This window comes from Rhamphochromis longiceps, linkage group LG9, assembly GCF_057381845.1.
Source record: "Rhamphochromis longiceps isolate RC_006_pf linkage group LG9, R_longiceps_female_GT1.1, whole genome shotgun sequence".
NCBI lineage: Eukaryota > Metazoa > Chordata > Actinopteri > Cichliformes > Cichlidae > Rhamphochromis > Rhamphochromis longiceps.
This window is the reverse complement of record NC_140565.1, coordinates 7,294,328-7,314,175: the sequence shown is the minus strand read 5'-3', so window position 1 is coordinate 7,314,175 and position 19,848 is coordinate 7,294,328. Positions and strand designations below refer to the sequence as shown.

The 19,848-nt window shown below is 42.0% G+C and overlaps 1 protein-coding gene across 6 annotated transcripts in view; it reads right to left on the bottom strand.

Annotated features, from left to right (window-relative positions):
* The window catches only part of slc12a7b (solute carrier family 12 member 7b), an 81,228-nt gene that overhangs the window by 20,657 nt on the left and 40,723 nt on the right, over positions 1 to 19,848 (bottom strand). For all 6 annotated transcript variants that reach the window (XM_085418086.1, XM_085418087.1, XM_085418088.1 and 3 more), the window contains exons 2-4: positions 9,227 to 9,318; positions 8,045 to 8,176; positions 6,825 to 6,971 (exon numbers count right to left, since the gene is read on the bottom strand). In XM_085418086.1, coding sequence (XP_085274212.1) covers positions 6,825 to 6,971; positions 8,045 to 8,176; positions 9,227 to 9,318 — 371 coding nt within the window. The remainder of the gene's footprint in view (positions 1 to 6,824; positions 6,972 to 8,044; positions 8,177 to 9,226; positions 9,319 to 19,848) is intronic.

Genomic DNA, 19,848 nt, shown 5'->3' with positions numbered 1-19,848 from the left:
CGACCGCCTCGTCGTCGCCTGGTCCGGCCGCATCTGCCTGTGCTTCTGCTACGCCTGGGCCAGCCGCATCTGCTTCTGCTCCGCCTGGTCCAGCCTCAGCCTCTGCAGCTCCGCCTGGTCCAGCCTCAGCCTCTGCAACCTCGTCTGGCCCGGCCTCAGAGTCTTCGTCCTCGTCTGGCCCGGCCTCAGAGTCTTCGTCCTCGTCTGGCCCGGCCTCAGAGTCTTCGGCTTCTGTTTCGCTTGCTGCAGCCCCGTCGTCGCCTGGACCGGCCCCGTCGTCGCCTGGTCCTGCCTCGACTGGTCCTGTGCCCACCGGGCCATGGCCAGCATGCCTAACACTGGAGAGCCGCCGCTGCCTTCCGCGCGGTCGGCCTCCTGAACTGCTCCGTTGTCTCCTTCGCCGCCGCCGTTGCCTTGCGCACGGCCGGCCTCCTGAACTGTTTCCACGTCGCCGCCGTTGCCTTGCGCACGGCCGGCCTCCTGAACTGTTTCCACGTCGCCGCCGTTGCCTTGCGCACGGCCGGCCCCCTGAACTGCTCTGTGTTTGGGTTGTTTTCTTGGGCTCCGGTGTTTGCTGTGCTCTTCTTTTGTTTTCTGTTCCGAGCCCTCCGTCCTGGGCCCCCGCCGCCCGCCCTGGGTTGTTTTCTGTTTGGTTTTGTTTTTCTGTGTTTGGGCTGTCTGGAGCCAGCCCTTGAGGGGGGGGGGGGGTACTGTCACGGTCCTGGGTCTCCTGACCCAGTGTTTTTAGTTCTTTGTGATTTTTGTATTATTGTACTTGTGTGTGATTTATTCTATGGCTTCTAGTTTTGATCCCTTGCCCTTCATGTCTCTCTGTGTCCCCTCTGTTCTGTGTAATTGTGTGTCTTTGCATGTTTGAGTTTCTTGTTTTCTGTCACTCTGCATTGTGCATTATGTTCTCATGGTTGGTTTTTTGTTACTCTCTCTAGTCTAGTCTCTTGTGTTCCCAGCTGAGTATTTCCCTGTGTATTTTGGTTCTTAGACCTCTGCCTTATGGTTTATGTCTCTGTATTTCTTAGTTGCTGTCTCCACTGTGTCAAGTTCGCGTCTCTGTGTGATACTTCCTGTTTTACTTTGATGGTCCGTGTCTCATGTGAATGCGTCCTGCTTTGCTTGTCTCGTCAGTCCTGATTTCTCCCAGCTGTGCCCTCCTTCTGTGTCTCATTCCCCTCGTTACTTCCCAGTGTATTTAAACCCTGTGTTTCTCTGAGTCAGTGTCGCGTCGTCCCTCATGCTGTGTGTGGATCTCCCTGTGAGTTCTTAGTTTATGGTTTCCCAGTTTAGTCTAGTTTTGTATGTTTGTTCTACCAGCAAATAAAGCTGTGTTTTGAGTTCACCTCCCCGAGTCTGTGAGTCCTGCATTTTGGGTCCAACTCCTGCCTGCTGCACAGCGATTCATGACACAGACAGGCTGGAGTAAAGCCAATTAGCTGACAGTTTTACCTCCTGCTTCCACTGAAGCACTAAGAAGCTATACACAAAGTTGGACTTGACAACGAATGATGCGAGAACTTGAAGTACAGGGGCCCGTTCTTCGTACGTCGCTTACTACATCCAAGATCAAATGACACATCCAAGATCAAATCATCGCGCTAACCGTGAGCTCGCTAATCCGGTTCCCCGAACACACCTGCTGTTGACGATTAGTACAGCTGGACGCAGTAATGTGACATCACTGGGTGTCGTAAAAGGGGCCACGCATCGATAGTAGAAACATTGATCGGCAACCCTCTGGTCGGCGAAAATGTCGACGGAGCGCGCTCGGCTCGGTATTTTTCGGCAGCAGAGCAAGAACTCTTGAGTGAGGGATTTCAGGAGTTTCAGAGTTTAATCAGAACGCAAGGGAACACTGCAAAGGCTGCAAAAGCAAGGAGCGAGGGCTGGCAGGAAGTTGCTGACAAATTAAACTCGTAAGTAATTTAATAATAACAATAATAATGGAGTGGATTGATATAGCGCTTTTCAAGGCACCCAAAGCGCTTTACAATGCCACTATTCAGTCACTCTCACATTCACACACTGGTGGAGGCAGCTACAGTTGTAGCCACAGCTGCCCTGGGGCAGACTGACAGAAGCCAGGCTGCCATATCGCGCCATCGGCCCCTCTGGCCAACACCAGTAGGCGGTAGGGTAGATTTATTATATTACACTATATTATCCAATATTATATTACATTATATTATAATATGTTATATTTTATCCTCTTTCACATTAGAGCCACGACAGGACCCACTAGAACATGGGAACAGGTAAAAGTGAAATATAAGAATATCCTACAGAATGGTAATATTTATCACTTATATTGCTTTTAGTCTCTTGGAAAGAGACCCTGGAATAATCTGTTTGTTTATAACAGCAACCAAGAAAAGGGCAGAGGAAAAAAAAGACAGGTGGTGGTCCTGCACCCCCTCGTCAACAAGTTGGTTAAGTGAATAATACCCTCACGGGAAAATCGATATCTCTCTATGAGCACACTGTCGCGCTGAGCTAAAGGATCCTGTCTATCCCGCAATATACGCTGAATTCTGAGGACTCTCCTTATCAATCTTGCACCTTCCGCAATGGGTGGCTCGCGTATACGGACAGGACATGGCTGCGACAGGCTTCCCAAATCCACCTTCGCTTTTATAGCCGTGGTCTCTCATCTTGATTACACGAAGTAATTTACAATTGCTACTCTGAAATATGAATTAAATCTGTAATAATCACATACATGTAATAGAATGTTAATAGTACATTTCCCTTTTTTAGGAAATGACCTGTGTGAAATCAATAAATGGATCAGGTGCTGCATTGTCTTTAGTTACATTGATGTTATTTATTTATGGTGAAACAGTGGTGGAATATCGCTGTTGCTTTCGTATGATGACGCGGACATACCTGCGTGGCCGCGATCTAATCCTGTTTACATAAAGTAAACCTGCTCCCGAGCAGGTTTACGCTTACGGCTCTGTTGCTATGACAGCAAGTCCCGGATGAGCTTCGGGGAACCGACTGATCCAGGATCACGCGAAATCGTCAACAATCTAATCCGGCTAACCTACTTAGCGAGGTACGAAGAACGGGCCCCAGAACTGGAAGGCATTTGTTTACTGATGACATCATTCCCACTGTTCCTGCGTCACATGGACCAATTTGTAACTCTAAAGCTACCTGCCACATGTCGGGAATTTATCAGCAGCCGTACTTGGATTTATAAAATACTCTCAACTACATCTGAACATTGAGCTCTTTGAGGTATCACAGTTTTAACCTCCTAGGACCTGGTGTCCACATTTTGGGTTATTAGACCAAAATACTCAATTTTGCTCTACAAGGGCCTGATATCCACTTACAAGGACATTATACTGCTACTGTTCTATCGAAATTTTAAACAAATATCCTCATATGTGGCTCTCATTTTTCTTAGAAACAAAAATTAGGTTTAAAAAAAATCTGATAATTCTTTGTTTTTACATTCATCAGGTCCCAATCAGCCCAAATATCAAAGAGAAATTAAAAATACATGCCGTGGAAGAGTTTGGGTCTTAGGAGGTTAACTGAACATTAGGGGTGCAACGATACTTGTATCGATATTGAACCGTTCGATACAGTACGGTACGCATATGTATCGAACAATACAAAATTTATTTTATCAACTTTCCTTCTGACAATGCTGTCTGTGTTGAGCACTCAGTGGATCTGCGCTCGACAGTGCAGCCTAGGCGGAGTAGTCGAACGCAGATTCACTGAGCGCAGGGCAAGCTAGCGAGACAGAAGTTAAGCTCTCCTTGCAACATGGCAAATTGAACCTCCCCCACCCTCATTCAGATCTGGCGTTTGGAACTATTTTGGTTTTCATGTGATGTATGACCCTGAAGGTAAGCGCATCATGGAATAAAGTAAAACAGTATGTTGGATGTGCCACGTAATGCTCAATTACATGGGTGGGAACTAGTGTGTTAGCGCAGTTAGCTCGTTAACGTGTTGGCCGTCCAGCCCCACGCACGGGGCGATCCGCGGTAGCTCGTTAACGGAGATTTGCCGTGTTGTGGCGTTAACGTCATTTCAACGAGATTAACGCTGACAGCACTAGTGGGAACACAGTGAATATGACTGCACATTTACTCCGACATCATCCTAGTGCAAAGACAAGTGGAAGCAGACAAAAACAACAAGCATGCATGCTACAAAATTGACCCGAGTCATTTAGACAGCCGTTAGCACAGGATTCTCCTTATGGGGGCCTGATATGTTTAATACGCTGCTGAGAATATAGCCCAGAAGAAGCGTATAGTATAGCTTTTATTTTGGAAAGATCCATTTCTCTGTAATAAACTCTCTTTTCCAAAGATGAGTGATTCCTCAATCAGATACAGGGCTCGCAAAATCGCTAGCGACGTCAGGCTAGCGATTTTTCCAGTCGGGCTACCAAAATCTATCTCTGCCCTGCCCGTTGGGCTATCGTAGGAAGGAAAAATATATGTCAATGCTTTTGCATTCTTTCGAAATGTCATTTTAAGAAAAGGCCCCCATTAGAACCCATGAGAAATGCAAGAAATGCATTATTGCTCAGTCTGCAATATCTTTCCCAGAACAAACACCAATTGCAAAAAAGCATGCTAAAAATAAACCTGAAAAATCTGTTTAGAACAGCGTACTATGTTGCAAAGAGTGAACTACCACTGGCAAAATTTAGCAGTCTTTGAAAACTTCAAAAAGCAAATGGCCTAGATCTTGGTTCCACTTGCCTCTTACCGTGACTTCAGTGGAAATTTCAAATTCTGATCTGACACAGACTGATTCATGTCCTACACAGTTCTTACAAGTTCATAGAAATTTCTGTTCGATTAGAACCAAGTATTTGAGTTGATGATTGTAATTTTTATACAATGTTGTAATTTGTTTTTTAACAATTTTTTGATTAATGTTTTGTTTCCTTTACAATATTATATTATTAATGTATAATATTGTAAAGGAAACAAAACAGGAAATAAAACATCAATCAAAAATTGCTCTCTTTTTTATTCAGGCTACTTCAATTTATTTTGGGCTACCAAAAACTGAAGAGTCCCTGCCCGAAGGGCTACCAGGGATTTTGAAATTTTGCGAGCCCTGAGATATATATATATATTTTTTATTACTTTTTTGTTTCAGCAACATTAAATTTAAAAACTGTACTTTTGAGTTAAAATATATATTTATAATTTTAATAAATGACAAATTAAAAAGGCATGAACATTTTTTTTTGTATCGAAAAAAATATCGAACCGTGACACCAAAGTATCGAGCCGAACCGAACCGTGAATTTTGTGTATCGTTGCACCCCTACTGAACATATGTGTTGTCACCTAAAAGGATACTTTATTATTCTTTATTCTTATTTATCTCATACTTGAACTTCACATGGACATCTTTCTAATCCAACTTTCTTTTGCTGGCTGTGCTTAGCAAACAGAAGCTTTGATTATCAGGTGTGTGTGTTGGATTTTAAATAATCGTGTTTATTTAACTGTGGGAAGCCAAAATCATGTGCGGCCCTACTTGCACATATAAAGCAAGTAGGGCCGCACAGGTGGGAAAAGCCTCCAGTTGATCCAAAATGCTGACAGGGACTAAAAAGAGAGAGCAGGAGTTTTTCCCTTCCCGATGTTGCCAATTGCTTACTCACAGTGGGTGATCTCACTGTTGGGGGTCTCAGTATAATATTATGAATTGCAGGGTCCAAAATATCTAATATAAAACACCTAATAAGATCATTAATAACATGCTTCAAATTTGATAATTTGTGGATATTAAAAATGTAAAGTTTTGATAAGAATGGGTTTATTAATGGAAATGCACTTCACGGTTGATTCTTTGTTTAGGCAGTGTTACTCTTCAAACAGACGATGGTATGCCATTAGAAGATTTAATTATGAGACAAAAAGCATTTAGGGTCTGGGGTTTTCCTCCTTTCTACTTTGCCTGATTAAGCTGAAATAATCCATTGCCTGCCATGGGATTGGTGAATATAGCTACTGTGTGGGTGTGGACGGCGTCATGTTTCTGACAGTTTGCAGATGGACGGATTACACGTCAAGTCAGGTACCATTAGAAGCTGGACGAGCAGGAGAAATGGAGAGTCACAGTGGCTAAATATAGGAGGGATCAGTGGCCACTAATTCATCTTGCTGGCCATTCATTATGGCTGTCAACCAACCGAAGCAGCTTCTGGACCCAAAATCAGCAAAAACACTCAGCCGTGCGCACACACATGCACACACTCTTACATAATCCTGTTCTAATGAGTTAAAAGCTAAAGCCCTTGATAAAGAACAAATAATATTCAGCTCCTTCCAGTTCCTCTTATTCTATCATTTATCAATACATTGAAATGGTTTCCATCATAAAAAATAATCAGGAAGTAAATTCAAGGACAAAGGTTTGGTGTGAGATGTAGAAGGGAACACAAAACACCCATCAACGTTTACTCTGCACATAACCAGTCATACTTCCTTTACTGTAATGCAACATGGACCTAGAGTATGTTTAGCACAATGATCATGGTAACATGGCCTAATTTCAAATAATAAGGTCAGCATACTGAGCATATGTGTAAGTAGTCCATGTGAGCCTAAAGTTTCCACAGTTGTTTTCTACTTTGGATTGTCACAGATCACATCAGCCATGCAGCTGTGGCTGTTTAAAACTTGCATTTTTATAATCTTCTAATTCACAAACTCTTTAGGCCTTGAGACAAGCATTAATGCCACATTTTAGGGGGAAAAAGCAAAAAGAGAGAGACTCAGAAACAAACACATAGACTGTGATGATGAAGTACTCACACATGAGCAGCATAAGCCGACAATAGCCAAGGACTCCAAGATGCCGGCAGTGCCAACAATCCAGGTAAGGCGCAGAAACAGGATGACCCCCAGAATATTCTGGAGGCATGGGAGGTAGACACCCATGAACGTCCCCATCTGAGGGCTCTGTAAGGCAGGAAGGGCAGGGGGAGGATTTGGGAGAGAAGCGACAAAGCAGAAGATGAGAAAACATTAAAAATATTTGTGTTTGATGGAAGGAGTGATTAAGGATATGACAACAGAGGAAAGAAGTGAAAACTGCTGTGCAAACTGAAAACTGCTGAAACCCTTACAGCCATAAATAAAACAATTAAAAAACATCACCAGAGACAAAGAAGCAGAAGCAAAGAGGGAAATAAAGACAGAGTGTAAAAGAAAGTACACATTATTAAACACTGTATAAGTCAAAACCACTACCCCAAAAGTACAACTGACTTCCATCTTATTCCTTGCAAGGAACGGTATTTTCACAACAACAAGCAGAAAGACCGCAAGGAGAATGACAGGCCTACCCACCATCTAACTCCAAATGTAAGATACTCGTCCCACTTTTTCAGGCAAAGAGGTGCAAGAATGCCAAGAATGGCATCCACTTCTTTCTTTAGTAAGATGCTCCTAAAAGCCAGTGGGAGGTGCTCAAGGCCCATTTCTACACATTGGGACGTGATGGGGCAACTGGGATGTGACCCAGGCTGTGGTTACAAAAGCATGGCAGCACTGTGGAAACTACTCTTTTCAAAGAATGACAAAACAAAAGCATCGAAGGAGAGGCTGAAGGAAAGGCTTGTGCTGGACTGGTGATGGTGTTTATCAGAATTTTATCTTTGAAATGAGCCTGACCCTGCCTCTTCTTCTTGTTTACTTGGCAAAATCAGTTTTTCACTGTAGCCGTTTCACAAAACAAAATGTTGACTCAGTGACTAAACAGACTTCCTCTAAGCAGTAATACACACACGCATATTAATAATAATAACATTTTTTTCTGAGGAACAAAAACGTTTTAAGAGATGTATTAAAGATGGAAAAGCACAGAGAGAACAAAAACAAACAGCGGTGGCTTCATCGGTCAAAGACCTGGTTATATAATGACAGGTCAGCAGATTTAAAAGAACAACTGTTAATATGCAACTGTACATTACCATGTATGTAATGCATGCAAACACAAACTAAAAGCTCCACTACAGTGTGTGCTTCTTTACCTTAACAGCCTTCTTCTTTGGCCCCTCATCGTCATCAGCCTCCTCGTGCTCTTGTGCACCCTGTGAGAGATTGGTGTAGTTTGCGAGTTTACTGAGGAAGGATGACACCATGGGGTTGCTGTCCATTTCCTCCTGCAATAAAGAAACTCATCTTTAACAGCTAAACAGCAGCAGTCTTGTACAAATGACCTTTTCAAAATGACATTCAGTGGGAGCTTTTATGCTCATTTCAGGCTCAAAACTGTTATAGCTGAACTTTACTAGCAGCCTTGTATGATTTGTTTTTCAAAATCATTCCTTTAGATCTTATACTGGGCTTTAGTGCAGCCAGTGCATCTACTGTCTTCATTTTAAGCCATCTACCTTCTGACTGGCTGAATACTAAAAGAAAAGAATAGGCTGGTGGGGCTTTCATGCTCACAGACAGAGCCGTGTACCTGAGAAGCATATTCAGGAAATCTGCTCTCATTAAGTTCATACAGAGCCAAGAGTAGAAACAGAAAGTATGGTTCAGAGCAGCCTGATGCTTGAACTTTGGGCTTGCAGGAATTATATGTTCATATATATCACATCAAGGAAAAACTTCAAAGTTTAATTTGGCCTTTTGATGGGCAGTTATCGCATGAAGTCTTCCATTTGCAAAACAAACTGTGCAAAATTTTGTATTTTCATCCATTCAAAGCATATTTGAAAAGCATTCCTGGATCAACTTCAGAACCAAAAGCCGCGGCTGTCTTATTGATTCTACACAAGCGCCAGTGACCACAGAGCAACAAGGTCCGCCAAATGGCAGAGGCAAGCAGCAGGCAAAGGTTCAGCTGAATGGAGTTAAATGAATGTACCAGTTTTTATGGCAAATAAACTTCTTGACTGACACATTGTTGAGCTAAGGGTAAATTGGTGCTTTTACCTCTGCGAGTTTCTATTTATTTAGTTCACCACAACTTAGACTGTTGTTCCAGCATACTTGGCATTAATGAATGGTTTGAGCTTCACAGACTAGCTCCAACTTAGGCTGCAGATAAGGTTCAGCCAGGGTTCTGGTGAATTTATAGTTTTTACTGTGGAGTTTGGGCTTTCTCTTTCCCAGCCTAAGCACAGTCACATTTCCTTGTGTAGTGGAACACACTCCTTGGCTTGTGAAATGATAGCGACATCCACATGATGATGTTGGGCAGTTACCTCAAAAAGTGCCATGTTGGTGCCATCGTAGCTGTTGCCTTTGTCGTCTGTGTTGTTGATAAAAGGACTGTTTTCCTTTGGGACTCCATCACCTGTAGAAACACAGTTTTCTCGTTATGTGAAATGCAGAGGAGATTTAACACATCGTGTAACCAAAACTCAATATAACCAGTGACTGGAAAACAATTGCTGTAAGAACCACAGTACATAATAATGCTGTTCATGGATCTTCATCCTGACAATGTTCGGTGGAAGTAAAGAAAACTTCAGATGGTTGCTTATGCAAATCATTATCACATGTTTCCATTTGTAAGGCGTTCCTCTTCTTATATCCAAGAACTTCCTGACAGTTTGGTTGACTCAGTGCAGGGACTGCCACAAATGTCATGTCACCACGCTGGTAGCAGAAAAACATTGAATGGGAGAAGCCAGAAAGATCTTTTAAGAAGACAATGAAACTATTCTCCACTAGTAAAGCTATTGCAGATGGTGTTATCTCTGAAAAAATATGATAAATTACCTTGGACAAGTACTTATACCAAGTAAGGCTGGGCCATATCATACCGTTCACGGTAATACCGGTATAATGTTGGGCAATGATAAGAAAATGAAATATCAGGATAGAATATGGGTAAAACACGCATGCGCAGTGCCTTTGTTTTCATACGCACATGGCGGAAAAAGCACGGCGGCGAGAGAGAATGAGAAGGGCAAAAGCGGATCGTTGAATGAAACAGATGAACCAGAATTGGGTTGTAAAAATGCTGCAGCTTCAGTGGTGTGGAACTGGTTTAGCTTTCGTCCATCAGATACACAACAAAGCACTATTTTTGGTAGAGCATGCTAGTGGGGCATCGTTATTAGCGAGTGTTTTGGAAAATACGGCGCACTTAAAATCGATCCTTTGATATTTCTGAAAGTCGACAGTGCCCCTTATAATCCCATGTGCCTTATGTATGAACTCTGATCGTGTTTACTGACCTCAAAACTATTTTATGTCGTACACGGCGCTGGAAAATCTGTCAAATGTTTCAGTACAACTTTGCTAAGCTACGAAACCCGCACAGCTTGATGGATTGTCGGAGCATTACGGCTATCGTAGGCAGGAGCCTCGCAGTTCATTATTTGCTGAGGTGATCCCTGAAGATGTCTCAGGGAGGTTTTTTTTTTTTTGGAACAGGTTCAAAAATAAGACTCGAATTTTGTTTGACAGTACAGTCTATTAGAACACACCTGTAACCATCCATCCTGAGGACGGGGCAAGGTTTGTATTTTCATCCTACTGAAAAAAAACAATCCAACAGGTGGACGTGATTCCATCTAAAATTAATACATTACTTGCTATATTCAGTGACTCCTGCTAACAATTGTTATCTGATGTAATCAGTCTTATTTCTTTTTTGGACATACACTAAACCCACTTTGGCGTCATGCATCTGACTCTCACATCATTGCATTTTTAATAACCCACATCATGGTGATGAGATATCCATAAATAATTTATACCTAAACTAGAAATTAAGTCTTACTCTGTAAGTGCAAGTTAGCAAAGGACAGTGGGAATATAGATGGAAAGACTAATATCAAAGACATTACTACAGATCACACAAAACATATTTCGTATTCTTAAAAATACATAACAGTGCAACCAAGAGTTGTGTTGGATATTTTCTCACTGAAAATACAACACAAGTATTGGTTCCCATGTTTTTCCTCATCAAGATTAATAACACTGGTTATTTTATGGTCTGTAGCAGAGGTTTTTGAAACACGCTGTCTTTCCTCTGTGTCTACTTTGTCAACTGCATGATGAATCTTGTAGTTGTTCTGTATTACCCACAGCGACCCAGCCGTCTTCAGAAGGGACATTCTAGCACTAAGCTGAGAACCACGTCTTTGCTGCTTGGGCTGGCAAACTACACAGCAATGCAAACCAAACTTTTTGAATGAACGGACACCTTAGAGCGCAGGGTGTGATGGTGTGTGAAATCCAGATAAATGTGATAAATAAAGATCATCTCAGAGAGAGAGATTGTGTGAGTGTGTGTGCGTGCCATTCCATTAGTTTAATTTGCAGGTAATTACATTATAGTGTCAGAAATATTAAAGTGAGGAGGAGTGAACAGACGTTTAAGCAGTTGAAGCCTGCTGTGCAGAGACTAAAACAGTCAAAAATAGGTTGTGTGTTTATGACCAATAAAACGCTATAAATAAAGTCCAATGAGGCAAAAAATGAAGCAATAAATATGAGCTTCAAATGGAACTCAAGAAAAATAAACAGAGGTGGCGTGTGTAGAGTTCATACCAACGCACCCACGCAGAACAAACCCACGACAGAAAACAGAAAAAATAAGTGGACAACTCCTTTATATCCCGACACAAAAAAGGCAGCAAACTATGTTTTTCACAAAAAGCCACACCACTTCAAATGCTGCTTTCATGCATGCACACATAAACTGAGGTCAATTCTATCTGGGCGAAGACTATGCAAGTGACAACTGGAGTCTTTTTAAGCACTCCAGCTCATTAGTTTTAACTTCAAAGAAGTTAAAGGGTCACAAATTGATCACTTTTAAAAAAGAAGATGCTTATATTTTAATACAGAGGTAAAAGATGAATTGATGTTATTAAATTATGCAGGAAAGCAGAAGATCTGCTTATATTTGGCATTTTTTAACTGAAACATGCAAAGGTCAGTATTAATACTGAGTGGTTCAAATGTAAATATGTGTAAATAAAGTTGCTGTTTGAAGCTCCACAGTATAAAATGAGTCTATTCTACTTAAAAATAACACAACTGTCTGTGATGAGCCTATCCAGAGCAAAACAGCTGAAGTTTAAACACTGGCCCAAAAATACGTGCACTGCATCTCTCCACCTGTTTAGATTGATAGTTCGCAACCAGTCAGTGCTGGGCCTTTTCCATTCATCAGCAGCCGGAGCTGCCTACTGCAGAGGGGATTTCACGAGTAACTTTTGCTGCTTGATCCAGCTGCTGGGGGAATAAGAGGCTTGTAGAGTGGCTTAGCCCGTTGGTAATCACAGAGAAAGTCATTACGTCCTTGTACTGTGACACTCTGTAAAAGAGCGTTCTATGTGGGACAGCACGTAGAGAACATCAGGGAGGGACACAATATTTCACAGAGTGTGGAATGAGTGAATTTAAGGCAAAGCATGAAGCAAGTGCAGGTAAAGGTGAGTCAGCCTTAGCCAGTCATCACTTAGCTATTCTTTTCAGTGCTACACGCCACCGGTAATCATTGTCTTAAATGACTCTGGCTAAATCCTCTTTGAGACCAGGCAGCAGGCTAAAACTGTCAATGTTTCCAAATCAGGTGAGGTTTCTGTTTTAAGTCCATATGTAAATTGGTTAAGACGTCAGTCAGGAAGTGAAGAGAACCGTTCACCTGTCCTCAAGTGAAGGAAGGATCTTTGGTAATACAATCCCACGCTGCACTTAAGACACCCTAATGGACTTTTCAAAGGCATCTAATTTCTCTAATATACAGGTATCAAGCCATGATTGTTTTATGAAGTACTTTCAACGTCAAGAATGTTCAGGATTTTTTGTGATCTGAAAAGTGTAAAATAGCTATGAATGTTTGAATACACAATAAAGACGGTGAGTTGATTTATCAGTTTAACTGCATGGTTGTAGCTTTCCGAACGATGTTATCTGCAGCGTGTGAAGTGATGTCTTTAAGGTTATTTAATAAAAACAATATAAATAAAAACTATCAAGGGGCTTTACCCCTTCTTTACTACAAGCCAACAGAAACCAGAGAGACTTTCTGCATTATTATAAAAACTTTTGTTCATTTATGCATCCATTTTTCTTTGCTTCTTTATCTGGATCACATTGTTGTGTCCGACATGAATACTGATGTCATCTGTTAATTAAATCTGCAATCTCATGCTCCTTTGTTCTAAAAATATCTCAACTAGTCTGTGTGGGGCGACAAATTTGTCTCACCCTGAGGTGATCGAATCCTCCGGTGACCTTAAGACGCACTTCAACATCCTAAACGAAGAAAAAGTGCCAGGTGCCACAATCCCCCCATACTGCAATTGCTGCAGTGATTGTTGCAGTGGATTATTTAGTGGAGGAAGGGGCGGATCACAGGGACAAATACGGGGGATTCAACAGAAGATGAAGATTATCTGCACATGTCCCTCTGTCTTAAGTATAATCTGGAATGGTTTAGCGCAAATGTCACTGTATGTGTGTGAGTGTGCTTGCATGGAGGGGTCCACAGGCACATGGTCGAGATTCACATATCGCCATGGTGTGAACAGATGTTGGCCTCTGTTCACATTGCAGAAGTTGCCATCTACCTTGGACTAATTCACCCTGCTTTCAGTGATCTTATGTTTTTGTTTAAATATATTTGATTGCAGTCTAATCCTAAATTTCGTGTGAATCATATCATCAACCATATCATAAAGAAACAAATAAGCAAAAGTCTTGTTCTGGTTCTTTCCTCTTTATTTTTGCCTGAAACTAAAGCATCATGATGACTGTAGTGTTTCAAATGAGCTTTATAAATAAACCTGCCTTGCCCCAAACTACCCCTTTGTTTGGGTAATCATTCCACCAAGATTATTACCCATCCTGCTTTGCTGATGCAAAGTCCTTACATCATCTGTTCTCAAGTCAGCTCAAGATTGCTGATGGTGCACTGCAATCTAGTTCAAAAGGAGCAAAGGATGTAAATGTTTGCAAATATGCACCTGTGAGGAAAAAGCCAGCCAGTGCTACATGTAAAAAAAAAGAAAAAAAGAAGAAGGAATGTGGACACATGAATAACCAGATCAGCAGTTTATAGTGAAGTGTCAAAGCAAAGGTTATAGCATGTCAAACAAAGGACACACACGGTTATGCTCAGCTGATAGTCCCCGTCTGGATGCTCCTCTTATGATTATCTATTTATTAGGGGTGCAACGATACACAAAATTCACGGTTCGGTTCGGTTCGATACTTTGGTGTCACGGTTCGATATTTTTTCGATACAAAAAAAATGTTCATGCCTTTTTAATTTGTCATTTATTAAAATTATAAATATATATTTTAACTCAAAAGTACAGTTTTTAAATTTAACCCTAACCCTTGTGCGCGTTTTTTATTTTGACAGCGAATGCGCACCTGCGGACCACTTATGTGCAGCCCTGGTTATTTAGCTCGTCATATTGCAGCCACAGAAATTCTTTTGTCCATGAAACCATGAAGCTGCACTTTCTTTTTGCCTTATAGTCTGATTTGTCATAACTTCTCCGTTTTGTGGTAAGCTTTTCTTTGGCTGTCACTTCTTCACCCTGACCTGTCTTATTTGGCTCAGAAGAAATGAAATATATATCCTCCTGCTTTTACACACGCACTCACATAAGCTCAGCGATTCTCTGTGCGATCAACCTCTCACATGTTTAAGCTTGCTGCGGGAGATTTCACTTGTCATGTTTGCATAGTGAGCTAACGATTAATAAGACGATGTCAGAGGAATTGGTGCACAAATTTTCATCACTCACAGATCAGTGCTGTCGCTCTCTATACACAGTTCGCACGATTGCAAAGTGAAAGCAAAAAACAAGCGCAAATTCAAACGCGATTTCAATATGTCACATATTGACAGTGGCTCACCGATGCCAATGACATAATTACCCAGCTACATTTCTGAAAGAATGCAAAAGCATTGACATATATTTTTCTTCCTACAATAGCCCGACGGGCAGGGAAGAGATAGATTTTGGTAGCCCGACTGAAAAAAATCGCTAGCCCCAGGACGTCGGGCTAGCGATATTGCAAGCCCTGTATCTGATTGAGGAATCACTCATCTTTGGAAAAGAGAGTTTATTACAGAGAAATGTCTCTTTCCAAAATAAAAGCTATACTATCCGCTTCTTCCGGGCTATATTCTCAGCAGCATAAGGAGAATCATGTGCTAACAGCTGTCTAAATGACTGTTTTTGTCTTTGCACTAGGATGATGTCGGCGTAAATGTGCAGTCATATTCATTGTGTTCCTACTAGTGATTTCAGGTTAATCTCGTTGAAATGACGTTAACGCCACAACACGGCAAATCTCCGTTAACGAGCTACCGCCGATCGCCCCGTGCATGGGGCTAGACGGCCAACACGTTAACGAGCTAACTGCGCTAACACACTAGCTCCCACCCATGTAATTGAGCATTGCACGGCACATCCAACATACTGTTTTACTTTAGTCCATGACTCGCTTACCTTCAGGGTCATACATCACATGAAAACCAAAATAATTCCAAACGCCAGATCTGGAGAGCTTAACTTCTGTCTTGCTAGCTTGCCCTGCGCTCTTCCTTCTGACTATGCTGTCTGTGTTGAGCACTCAGTGGATCTGCGCTCGACAGTGCAGCCTAGGCGGAGTAGTCGAACGCAGATTCACTGAGCGCTCAACACAGACAGCATCGTCAGAAGGAAAGTTGATAAAATAAATTACAAATGTTGTATTGTTCGATACATATGCGTACCGAACCGAAAGCACTGTATCGAACGGTTCAATATCGATACGAATATCGTTGCACCCCTACTATTTATGTAACCATAGTAGCCCCTAACCACTCATCTCGCCCAGCATTAGAGGATTAAACCAAACAAAACCAACATTAGTGTCCAACCTTCACTATATTTAAATAATCACAACAAAGAAAGCAAGAGTCTCCTGCCAACCATAGCCTAAAAACTGCTCCTGCCTGATCTTTTCACTGTGTAACCCTGCCTTCATCACACAGGTCATCATTTCCAAATCTTCTGTAATGTTTACTCTCACACACTCATTAATCCCCCCTCATTTCCATCCAGAACAAGCAGATGTTTTCATCCAAACAGGCAGTGTCTGAACCAAACATACTACGAGGCAGCAAAAAAAAGCAGATACAGCAGACAGAACATGTAAGGTACGTCCCGGTGAATGGAGCAGACCGGCTTGCAGTTAAAGAGCCGCATATTCAATCACAGCTGGTACAGACTAAGCAAGAGCAACCAGGTACAAGAACGTGTCCCTAACCCTGCATTAGCTCATGTTACAGCAAAACACTAAAGCTACAAATACTGCAAATGTTCAATTTGCAGTATTGAGCAGCACACTTTAAAAAGTGAGCTTTAAGTAGCAGAATTATTTGTGATGATTAGTGCAGTTTTCCCTCATACACTGATGGCAAAATGATTCAAATGTAAGAAAGAGTTTGGGATTTGAGCAATAAAAAAACATAAGGAACGAGCAGGCTGAAGCCTCTTGTGTAATGTGTGATGAATGAATGCAGGTGGGTTTGACGGTTAAAGCTGTGTGTGTTTGTGTACATGATCCACTTTTGCAGGTGCCGAGGACAGACTGCTGGTGCTATAGCGCATTACGTGACCTCAACAAATGCGACATTGCTGAAGGGCATATATAATTGGGGCTAACTAAATGGAAATATAGAAAGGTTAAATTAACCGCCTAAGTAGCAAAAACCATCATGCCCCTTATCTCCAATGCTTTCAAGGTGGACAGAAACCTTTGGCATGAGCTAAAGCTTGCTAACAACACACACTAACTGCCAAGAAAAATTTGAATCAGCTCAGGAAAAAATTATGTTTGGCTTTGTTTTGTGTTTCAGCAGTGAGATAAAATTGTATTTAAGACATTAACACTTAGTGAGAAATACATTTGAGTGCATTAGAGCTCATAAATTAATTTGAAGTGGCACACACCTACGCATGCAAGAGCAAACCTTGTGGCCACCATTACTTTTTGGATGATACTCATGAAAGCTGCAGGACACAGGAGGTTAAGAGCAGGATAAACAGAGTCCAGATGGTTACATGCTAGACTGCCCCCAACATCTGCAATTCCAAACTCATTGTTTTACATCACAGTCAGCGTTGTTACATAACAGAGTGGGATTCCCTGATTGTGCCACCGTGCTCTGCACAGTTGAAGATGGTTAGAGGCAGCTCGATGTTTCTCTCAAACAGTCAGTCGTCTTTCAGCTCGCCTCTGTTCAGAAGCCACGGCTAAAGTTAGACTCCATCAGCACTCTGCTACTTACTCCAAATATATGTGCAGGTACATTGAGGATGTGCTAATGGCTAGGCTCAGCCTCTATATTCACTGTGGTAATAAATGACCACGCATCCTATTTATAACCACTAAGCCGTCCGCTGTGATGACGCTGTAAGCTGCCTAACACTGTCGGTGTTAGCCCGTGGCTCAATGTACTATGGTGGGCAGAAAAAGACACAAAGGTTTTAAAAAAGTCAATACCGAGAGAATATCAGATATTCAAAAATTACAAGTCAAAAATCTATTTTTTTAGCCTGTGGTTAATGCATAAAAAAGATTCCATTACTGACCCCAAGATTAGGAAAGGGCAGAAACAAGAAGGAATTTATATTTTTATGCACTTTGCCCTTTGCTGGATGTCAGTGCATTTATTTTTAGGGCAAATTTCTAAACTCTGCTTGGGAAAGTTTGTGCCATGCTCCGCCCATCGATTCCCACACTTTACAAAAAATTGAGATTTTTGATTTTGTGAGTCTCAAAACAAAAAAAACCCAACAACAATAAAGGAGTAAAGCATCTTGATCCCTTAAATTCACACTGAATACAGAGAAAGCGAGACACTACGACCTCTGTTGAACCCAAATTTATACCTCTGAAGATATATATGCACGTTACACACTGAACCAATTCTTCACAATATAATCACAATTTATCAGTGCAGCGACCGCGGGGGTAGAAAACGGCTTTTAAGAAGGAGTGAAGATAAACTTACCCTTCTGTCGAGACCCTCCCCTGTGCTCCATCCTGAGGAGCGGGGCTAAAAAGAAGGGCGGGAAGGGGGCTGGGTTCCTAGCAGTGGTCCCTGTGAAACTCCAGTAGTACAGGGCTCAAAGTAGAAAGATATTGCCAGTGAGGTGCTGAAGTCAGGAATGCTGCCCCGAGCTGTGTGGATAACGTGAGGATCAGCTATTTCTGTGACAGTGTGTGGGTGCTTGTGTGTGTGAAAAGTGGCCTGTGACGACGACGATCAGCGACATCAGCCATGCATCACAAAGCACCCTCACCCTCCTGCTGACAGACCGGCAAGCACACATGTCCAAGTGTGTGCACACACACACATACACACCCAAGTTCTCTCACTCAACCTTGCTAAGCTACTGATCACTGTGTGTGCATGTATGAACACACACACAAAATGGGGAGGAGCAAAGAAAGCAAGCAGAGTATGCAGAAGCTTACAGTCTGGAGTAAAACAGAGAGATTGGTTTAGGTTAGTGGAGCTGGAGGAAGAAGGAAGGATGAGTCAATGTGCTCTCAGCCTCCCTCTCTCGCACACACACAGCAAAGAGGAAAGATACAAAAATCCTTTTCCCCCGTTAATAAAAAGCACATTTGTGGTGCTGACAGAGCAGAATTACCACATGCCCTCTGAAATGAGAGCTGTGCAGTACATCGTTCCGAATCGATTCGTGTTTACCGATTTAAACTACAGGTACAGGGCTGACCTCCTGCCTGACCTTCAGGGTGTCACAAACATTGCATTGATCAGCACAGTATGAGACACATTTTCATATCTTATTCAGGACATCTAATTGATGTAATGCTTTCCCTAGCCACTTACCCTAACCATGAAAAGGTTCATACCTAACCCTTAGTCTAAACATAACCATGACCTAATTGTAACCGTGACACTAAAACCATATTTTGAGCCTCTAAAATACCTTCGAACTCATGGGGACAGGCACTTTGTCCCCATAAGTGTCTGTTGTACTCCACAGGTATATAATTTTCTGTCCTCACAAAGATGTCTAAACATGTAGCAATAAAATCACCTTAATCTGTAAATTGGCTTTGGGGACCTGGGTGGGGTCACCTTCCTTTTAACCCTTATGTTGTGCTCCTGTACCCCTAGACTATGACGTAACACACACACACACACACACACACACACACACACACACACACACACTAAGAAATTTTTTACCATAAAAACAGATGCCATTAAAATTTTTATTCCCCCCTGTATTTAATTTCTGAATTAGCAAATAACTTGTTCAGTTTTTCAGAAAGAAAAATGATCTGAAAATGATCATGCATCAATGAATATATGTAACATACTAGGGGTGCAACAATACTCGTATCGCTATTGAACCGTTCGATACAGTGCTTTCGGTTCAGTACGGATATGTATCGAACAATACAAAATTTTTAATTTATTTTATCAACTTTCCTTCTGACGAGGCTGTCTGTGTTGAGCACTCAGTGGATCTGCGCTCGACAGTGCAGCCTAGGCGGAGTAGTCGAACGCAGATTCACTGAGCGCAGGGCAAGCTAGCGAGACAGAAGTTAAGCTCTCCTTGCAACATGGCGAACTGAACCTCCTCCACCCTCATTCAGATGTGGCGTTTGAAACTATTTTGGTTTTCATGTGATGTATGACCTTGAAGGTAAGCGCGTCATGGACAAAAGTAAAACAGTATGTTGGATGTGCCACGCAATGCTCAATTACATTGGTGGGAACTAGTGCGTTAGCGCAGTTAGCTCGTTAACGGAGATTTGCCGTGTTGTGGCGTTAACGTCATTTTAACGAGATTAACGCTGACAGCAC